This window comes from Rana temporaria, chromosome 13 (genome assembly GCF_905171775.1).
Source record: "Rana temporaria chromosome 13, aRanTem1.1, whole genome shotgun sequence".
Lineage (NCBI taxonomy): Eukaryota > Metazoa > Chordata > Amphibia > Anura > Ranidae > Rana > Rana temporaria.
This window is the reverse complement of record NC_053501.1, coordinates 72,462,659-72,471,701: the sequence shown is the minus strand read 5'-3', so window position 1 is coordinate 72,471,701 and position 9,043 is coordinate 72,462,659. Positions and strand designations below refer to the sequence as shown.

General features: G+C 44.2%; 1 protein-coding gene across 1 annotated transcript; it reads right to left on the bottom strand.

The window, feature by feature from the left end:
* Nucleotides 1–308: 308 nt before the first annotated feature.
* Nucleotides 309–8,409, bottom strand: RPUSD2 (RNA pseudouridine synthase domain containing 2). The gene is made up of 3 exons (XM_040332204.1): nucleotides 7,942–8,409; nucleotides 3,752–4,048; nucleotides 309–1,144 (listed from the first exon to the last, which is right to left on the bottom strand). Exons 1-3 carry the CDS (start codon nucleotides 8,374–8,376, stop codon nucleotides 368–370), a joined length of 1,509 nt encoding a protein of 502 aa, XP_040188138.1. The 5' UTR covers nucleotides 8,377–8,409; the 3' UTR covers nucleotides 309–367.
* Nucleotides 8,410–9,043: the final 634 nt, after the last annotated feature.

The window sequence follows — 9,043 nt, the reverse complement described above, 5'->3', positions numbered from 1 at the left end:
GAAGGACCGAGTGTTTAGCACGCTTTGTGGCAATTTTACTATATTTCCTGTGTTATTGACAACTGTTGATCAGAAATGTTAGTGAGCGAAAATCTCCAAGAGGAAGGACAAAAAGCATATATCTCTGAACATTGCAAGTAAATCATTTTAAGGATATAAGCAATGGTAGGCTGTATACGTCTACCAAAGGGGTGTACTTTTGAAAAATAGTAATAAAAACGGAATCATACCAGAAGCCAAAATTTTGGAGCACAGTGGCTGTAAATAAATGTTAAATCTGTGATTTTTCATAAAGGTTGTTATAAATGTATGATAAAAAATAATTTTATTTTACACCAAGACATAAAACATTTATAACTTTTTTAGTTCAATCTTCCACCCAGTCATCTTTTGCCCATTCTGGTAATTCAGTTGAAAAGTCAAAATCTTCTCCCTTATAATGTAAAGCATGAAGATACATCACAAGATCTTTTGGAGATGGGTCAGGCCTCACAATCTTACATTCTCCACACAGCGGGTCTATTAAATCTAGACTTTTTTCCTCTGCAACGCTACTACTATTTCCATCAGTTTCTTGCTCTGGACCATTTGTCGGGACGTCACATGCCACAGTAACACTAGCTTCAGTGTCTTTGTCCGTTTTGGTACCTAACTGATCTCTCTCACAAGATGCAGGGTCACTTAAAACAAGCTGAAGGCCCTGTTCGTGTTCCTCACATTCCTTTTTTTCCATAGATAGATGAAGATCCTCTTCTGATAGATCCAGAATATCCAGGCTCTGTTTTTCTTTATGTTCCTCTATTAAAGACTGTAGCAGCTCCTCATTTGTTTTGTTAATTTCACCTCCCTTTCCTCTGTTGGGACCCCAGGCTTTAGTATTGTAGACTGGATCATTAACAATGGGGTGCCCCAAATACTGCAGATGGACTCTAATTTGATGAGTACGACCAGTATAAGGAAAGCACTTTACTACACTAGACTTTCCATTGTAAGCGAGACGTTGAAACACAGTTTTGGAAGGTTTCCCCTTAGGATCTACACGGCATACACCAATCTTATAAGAAACAACCAGTATTGGCTCTTCACAAGTGATCGTCTCTTCAGGAAATTCACCAATCACTCTGCATACATACTGCTTCTCCACCTGAAAATATCAGAAAAGAAAGAAAAAAAAAAATGAAAGGAGCACTAAAGGAAATTTTTTTTTTAGCTGAAATGACTGTTTACAGGGTATAGAGACATAAAAGTTAACTGATTCCTTTTAAAAATGATTAAAAATAGATTAAATTCAATCATATAATGTGCCTGTACTTTCACTTTAGTTTCTAAACTGGCAATTATTGTTTAAGGAACGGGTCCGCCGCGTCCCTAACAACCAATCACGCGTCTTTCCCTCCCCGCGCCTCCTCCTCCCCTCTCGCCAGCTATCACCAGGCCCGAGACCGCATTTCTGTGGAAACTTCCTGCATTAGAGGTGAGCAAGCCCAGCTCCCCCCCATTCCATTGTCTTTCCCCTTCTGTCGGGGGCAGCTCTCACATTCAGCTCTGCTCATCGCAGCTCCCGCTATTTCTGTCACAGTCCGGTGAGCAGGAGTGAGTCCTGTGTGACCTCCACACAGATCTGACTTTTCCCTGGCATTTCCCATGAAATTTTGTTTATGCATGGACACACACACACACACACATATTATATATATATATATATATATATATATATATATATATATATATATATATATATATATATATATATATATATATATATATATATATATATATATATATGCTAATTTTCAGATTATTAACACGCCAAGATATATTTAGGCATCACTATTCACTTTTCTTTGCCAGTAATTTTTGTTTTGTTATTAAAACTATATATAATTAGAATTTGACACAGCAGCGCAGCACATAGATTTATACTTATTTTTGGTGTTTGCACCAGCTGAATGCGTTCAACCATGTTTAACTGCTTAAGGACCGCCTCCTGCACATTTACGTCGGCAGAATGGCACGGCTGGGCACATGCACGTACAGGTACGTCGCGGGCGCGCGCCCCGAAGCTCCGTTACCCCGATCGCCGCTGGAGTCCCGCGATCGGTCCCCGGAGCTGAAGAACAGGGAGAGCTGTGTGTAAACACAGCTTTCCCGTTCTTCACTGTGGCGGCATCATCAATCGTGTGTTCCCTTTTATAGGGGGACACAATCGATGACGTCACACCAACAGCCACACCCCCTACAGTTAGAAACACAGATTAGGTCATACATAACCCCTTCAGCGCCCCCTTGTGGTTAACTCCCAAACTGCAATGGTCATTTTCACAGTAAACAATGCATTTTAAAATGGTCCCAAAAATGTGTCAAAATTGTCCGCCATAATGTCGCAGTCACGAAACAAAAAAAAAAAAAAAACGCTGATCGCCACCATTAGTAGTAAAAAATTTTTTTTATAAAAATGCAATAAAACTATCCCCTATTTTGTAAACGCTATAAATTTTGCGCAAACCAACCGATAAACGCTTATTATTGTTTTTACCAAAAATAGGTAGAAGAATACGTATCGGCCTAAACTGAGGGAAATTTTTTTTTTTTTATATATTTTTGGGGGATATTTATTATAGCAAAAAGTAAAAAATATTGCATTTTTTTCTAAATTGTCGCTCTATTTTTGTTTATAGCGCAAAAAATAAAAAACCGCAGAGGTGATTAAAATACCACTAAAAGAAAGCTCTATTTGTGGAAAAAAGGACGCCAATTTTGTTTGGGAGCCACGTCGCACGACCGCGCAATTGTCCGTTAAAGCGACGCAGTGCCGAATCGCAAAACCTGGCCGATCCTTTAGCTGCCTAAAGGTCCGGGTCTTAAGTGGTTAAGTGGCAGCGCATACATTTTATTTTGTTTTATTTGAATAGAGAGCAGTAGCCAGGATTGTGACTCCCCTCCCAACTTTATCAGCCCCCTTTTTTTTCCTCATCTAGCACATCTTCACCCCAGCCTCATCCAACTCCCCCAAACCACTCCTTTACCTACTCTTTCTAGGTGATATGTATCGGTATCGGCGAGTACTTAAAAAAAAAAAAAAAAAGTATTGGTACTCGTACTCTGTGTCAAAAAAAATGGTATTGGTGCAACCCTAGTAGCGATGGTTTCAATAACACATGCACAATACCAATATAACCCGTTCAAAAATGAATAGTAAAAGTGGATCAGGAACACTTGCAAGAGTCATCAGAAAAATGAAATATTAGCTTTTTTCTGTCTATGAAATTGAAACCATCAAGGGAATAATAATAATCACTTAAAGTCCCCATCAGGGGTGCATGTGCCAGGGTGACAACTAAGGCACACTTGAGACCCTAAAGCAGGAAGTACATCAACAAAGACTTTTATGGAAAGATGGCCGTGTATGGTTTCCGTATCTCCACCAATTATAACAAGTTTCCGTTTGTACTACAACCCCAAAAAGAGTTGGGACGCTGCGTAAAATTTACATAATAGAATGCAATAGTTTGCAAATCTCATAAACCCATATTTTAGTCACAATAGAAAGAAACTTAATATGTTTAAACTGGGAAAATGTACCACAGCTCCAAAAAGTTGGGACAGGGCAACAAAAAGCTGGCTAAGAAAGCACTAAGGCTGGCTAAGTAAGCACAAAGGACGCTTGAAAACCTCAATAAGACACTTTACATATCATCACTAACTGCACCTCTTAGGTAAACAAAAGATTCAAGAAATCCTTTTGACTCACCTGTCTCTCTCGCACTTGCTCATCCATCTTCTTTGACACTTCCAGAGTTTTGGCAAACATAAGCACGCCTGAGGTCATACGATCAAGGCGGTGGATGGTGTGAAGGTCCTTCAGATTATGCTCCTTCCCCAAAATAAAAATGACCGTGTTGTGTCTAAAGCGGCCACAAGGATGCACTGGAAGAGAGGATGGTTTATCCACTGCTATAAGCTCATCATTTTCAGCTATAATGCGGAGAGGCTGTGCGGTTACTGGTGGCTCATGACGATGTACGGTGTTTCTCATAAAATCATTATTCTAGAAGAATGCAAAAGTATTAAAAGATATAAAAAAAACTGACAATCAGCAAAAAAATTATGGCAATATGCATACACAGTGCACAAAAACCCACATCTTCATATAAATAATGCACTAGATCTGTCATAAATGTAATATAAATTAGTGCGAGCTGAAACATTCCAGCAACTTCATACAAGTAGGCAGCTAACTGACCCTCTTATGACCGCCCCACTACTTTACCAACGTTATGATCTTTACCTGGAAGTTTATCTCAATCCCTGATGGTCTTACACCCAATGGTCCTTTCATCACACTTGCTTCGAGTGACAGGGTTTTTACATATCTCGTGCATTAGCTTGGACACATGCACATTCCTGGATGTTTATCATAATATGGGGGGTGATCCACAGTTCATTGTGAGAGGTAATGTATGTCACTCGAAGCAATGGGACGGAAAGGACTTTATATTTAGACAGGTTTTTATCTGGAAGTCTGTTAATTTTCACTGAAAAATAAAAGAGAATTGCTCAGAGCTGGATTAACTCTGTGTGGCACAATTGGGCACAGATGATAGGAAATCTTATTCTCTACATTGTGACATCAAAAAAGTGGGTTTACATCCACTTTAAAGAGTCTTTATTTAATCTGCTTGGTCCGTGGTAATTACTTTTAGGTGGGGGTCTATCCTTACTTGCTGTTAACACTCTCCTGACTGGCCTACCTTTACACAGGCTATCCCCCCTTCAGTCTATTATGAATGCTGCTAGACTCATACACCCTACTAACTCAGGGTTTGACAAATTTGCTTGGAATCTAGGAGCCAGCTAAAAAAGTTAGGAGCCAGAAAACGCGCCCCGTCCCGTCAAGCTTGAGCGCAGAAGCGAGCACATACGTGAGCAGCGCCCGCATATGTAAACGGTATTCAAACCACACATGTAAGGTATCGCCGCGATCGTTAGAGCGAGAGCAATAATTCTAGCCCTAGACCTACTCTGTAATTTAAAACATGCAACCTGTAGAATTTTTTTAAACGTCGCCTATGAAGATTTTAAAGGGTAAAAGTTTGTCGCCATTCCACGAGCGGACGCAATTTTGAAGCGTGACATGTTGGGTATCAATTTACTCGGCGTAACATTATCTTTCAAAATATAAAAAAAAAATTGGGATAATTTGTTGCCTTATTTTTTAATAAAAAAAAAAGTGTATTTTTCCCCAAAAAAAGTGCCCTTGTAAGACCGCTGCGCAAATAAGGTGTGACAAAAAGTATTGCAACGACTGCCATTTTATTCTCTAGGGTGTTAGAATAAAAATATATAATGTTTGGGGGTTCTAATTAGAGGGAAGAAGATGGCAGTAAAAACAGTGAAAAAACGCATTAGAACTGCTGTTTTACTTGTAATGCCAACGGCCACCACCAGATGGTGCCAGGTCACAGAAGGAATCTTGGGCCTTCACAAGGCCGCAGCCCTGTACTAACTGATCTGTGACTGCTACTCCTCGCTGCCAATCCCTTCACTGGCTTCCCCTACCCAATTGTATAAAATTCTAAATACTAACCACAACATACAAGGCCACCCCACATCATCACCAACCTCATCTGCAGATATCGGCCAAATTGTGGTCTCAAGTCCTACTGCTCTCTTGTTACCTCCTTCTATGTTCGCCCCCAGGACTTCTCCAGAGCCTCTCTCATCCTCTGAAACTCCTTGCCTGGCCGGCCAGCCCCTATACGCCTTTAGGCAATGCCTAAAAACTCAATTTTTCAGGGAAACCTACCCCACCTCCACCTAACAACTATACCCAAATCACCTCCATTAAATCATCCCCAGCAGCCATTACCTTTATACCACCTCCCCCTCCTTTAGATTGTAATCTCCTATTCCTTCCTTCCCCCCACATTGCAAAGCGCTGCATAAACTGTCGGTGCTCTATAAATCCTGTATAACAAACTCCCCTGTGAAGGTTTAGTAGTCATGTCCCCTATGTAAAGGAATGGTAGTCACAACCCCCCAGTACAGATATCAATCTGTAAAGGGTTAGTAGTAATGTCCACCCTGTGTAGGATTAGTAGACATGCCTCTCCTGTGAAGGGTCAGTAGTCATGTCTCCCTGTACAGCAGGGCTCGACAAATCCCGGTCGCCAGGGCGACTAGAAATAGCGTCCTGGCGACTTGGCTTGGAAAGTGGGCAAAAAAAATAAAAATTTTGTTCCACAGGACCGGCGCTCCGCGGACTAGGCCGAAGCCGCGGCCTCGCCTAAAACATCCTGCCCGCAGCTCGCCGCGATCCTGGGAAAAGGCCGCAAGCGGCATCTGCCGCTCGCGGCCTTTTCCCAGGATCGCTGCGGGCAGGATGTTTTAGGTGAGGCCCCCCACCTCCCCCGCCGCTCGATCGCGGGGGGCCCGTGATGTCTGGTAATTGAGGCCGCGGCTTTGTGAAGTCCCCAGCTCTTCCTTTTTTTTTATATTATGAAAGATAATGTTACGCCGAGTAAATTATACCCAACATGTCACGCTTCAAAATTGCGTCCGCTTGTGGAATGTCGACAAACTTTTACCCTTTAAAATCTCCATAGGCGACGTTTAAAAAAATTCAACAGGTTGCACGTTTTGAGTTAGAGGAGGTCTAGGGCTAGAATTATTGCTCTCGCTCTACCAATCGCGGCGATACCTCACATGTGTGGTTTGAATACCGTTTACATATGCAGGCACTGCTCACGTATGTGTTCGCTTCTGCGCGCAAGCTCGTCGGGACGGGGTGCGTTTTCTGGCTCCTAACTTTTTTAGCTGGCTCCTAGATTCCTAGCAAATTTGTCAAACCCTGCTGTACAGATCTCCCCCCCCCCCCCGCCAGGAAGGATTAGTGGTCGTGTCTCCCTGTACAGATCCCCCCCGCAAAGGATTAGTGGTCGTGTCTCCCTGTATAGATCCCCCCGCAAGGGATTAGTCTTCGTGTCTCCCTGTACAGATCCCCCGCAAAGGATTAGTGGTCGTGTCTCCCTGTACAACCCCCCCCCCCCCCCCTGCAAAGGGTCAGTAGTCATGTGTGTTCCTCTGTACAGATCGCCCCATGTGAAGAGTCAGTAGTCACACCCCTGTACAGTAGTGGTCATGTCCCCCTGTATAGATCCCCCGTGCATGAAGGGTCAGTAGTCATGTGTGTTCCTCTGTACAGATCGCCCCATGTGAAGAGTCAGTAGTCACACCCCTGTACAGTAGTGGTCATGTCCCTCTGTATAGATCCCCCGTGCATGAAGGGTCAGTAGTCATGTGTGTTCCTCTGTACAGGCCCCCCCTATGAAGAATTTGTAGTTGTGTTCCTCTGTACAGGTCCCCCCTGTGAAGTACTAGTGGTCGTGTACCCCTGTACAGACCCCCCCCTGTGAAGTACTAGTGGTCGTGTCCCGCTGTACAGACCCCCCCCTGTGAAGTACTAGTGGTCGTGTCCCGCTGTACAGACCCCCCTGTGAAGTACTAGTGGTCGTGTACCCCTGTACAGATCCCCCCCCTGTGAAGTACTAGTGGTCGTGTCCCGCTGTACAGACCCCCCCCTGTGAAGTACTAGTGGTCGTGTCCCGCTGTACAGACCCCCCCCTGTGAAGTACTAGTGGTCGTGTCCCGCTGTACAGACCCCCCTGTGAAGTACTAGTGGTCGTGTACCCCTGTACAGATCCCCCCCCTGTGAAGTACTAGTGGTCGTGTCCCGCTGTACAGACCCCCCCCTGTGAAGTACTAGTGGTCGTGTCTTCCTGTACAGATCCCCCCGTGAAAGTACTAGTGGCCATGTCCCCCTGTACAGATACCCCCCTGTGAAGTACTAGTGGTCGTGTCCCCCTGTACAGATCCCCCTGTGAAGTACTAGTGGTCGTGTCCCCCTGTGAAGGATTAGTCCGTCTCCCCCAGATCTCCCACCTTGAGCACAGTAGTCAGATCAGTGAGCAGCTCCTGGTTGAGCCGCAGTCTTCCCTCCTGGGCCGCACGCCTGTAGTACTCCAGAGGCTCTGAGCGGAACTCCGAGCTGAACACCTCCAGCACGCTCTTGCCTACCCAGCGTCCCTTGCAGTAAGTCTCAAAGTGGAAATAATAGGGTCGGACTTTGCGTAGCCCATTCTCCACATAGGACTCGGTCTCCCGGAAATGCTCGTCTCCGAAGCTCACACCGAGTCTCCGCTTAGTGGGTGGCGGCACATAGCGCTCCCCGGCCTTGTCCCCTCGCTGCTTCTTCCTCCTCCGGCTCTTCCCCTCCTCACCCTCCGCATTTTTCCTCTTCGCGGACATAGAAGCGACACACAGCAGCTCAGCCCTGACCTCAGACAGCAGTAGTTTCCTACTCCATACACGGAGCATCTCACGTGGGGGCCGGACTCAGGGCGCAAGTAAATGACGTCACGCCCTAAAGCTGAACTCCAGGAAGTGTTTATTTTTCCATTGATCCAGCTTGGTTACATCTAATCCTTCATATCTCACATCCAGAGGGCTGCTGAGATGTGGGAACTCACTGCAGTGGTCTGTCCTATATACAGTATGCTGACCAGATATTAAAATGAAAGCCGGGGACATTTTTATTTTATTTTTTGCAAATGGTAAACTATTTTATAACCATTTTTTCCTCAAATTATATATATATGCAGCATATGTGATATATGTTTATGGAATGATTGTATAATATATACGTTATTTTATCATATTTCATCTATGAGATAAAAAAAAAAAAAAAAAAAAAAGATACTTAGAATTTTTTGAGATATAACTACCAAACGTTATGAAGATAGAGAAAAAACAGAGTGCAGAGTTCAGGCGTTGGCTACATTAAGAATGCAGAGCTGACCAGTGCCCATCTATACAGCCTCACCAGTGCCCTGCAATGCCGCTTCATCAGTGCCCTGCAATGCCGCCTCACCAGTGCCCATCTACGCAGCCTCACCAGTGCCCATCTATGCAGCCTCACCAGTGCCCATTCATGCAGCCCCACCAGTGTCCATGTATGTAGCTTTACCAGTGCCCATCTACGCAG

Bases quoted from the DNA above. Each gene is read 5' to 3' on its own strand.
- RPUSD2 (XM_040332204.1), bottom strand. From the start codon at position 8,376: ATGCTCCGTGTATGGAGTAGGAAACTACTGCTGTCTGAGGTCAGGGCT. The intron at 4,049-7,941 runs GTGGGAGATCTG...GCATTCTTCTAG, and splicing joins ATCTGACTACTGTGCTCAAG to AATAATGATTTTATGAGAAA. The intron at 1,145-3,751 runs GTGAGTCAAAAG...TGATATTTTCAG, and splicing joins AGCAAGTGCGAGAGAGACAG to GTGGAGAAGCAGTATGTATG.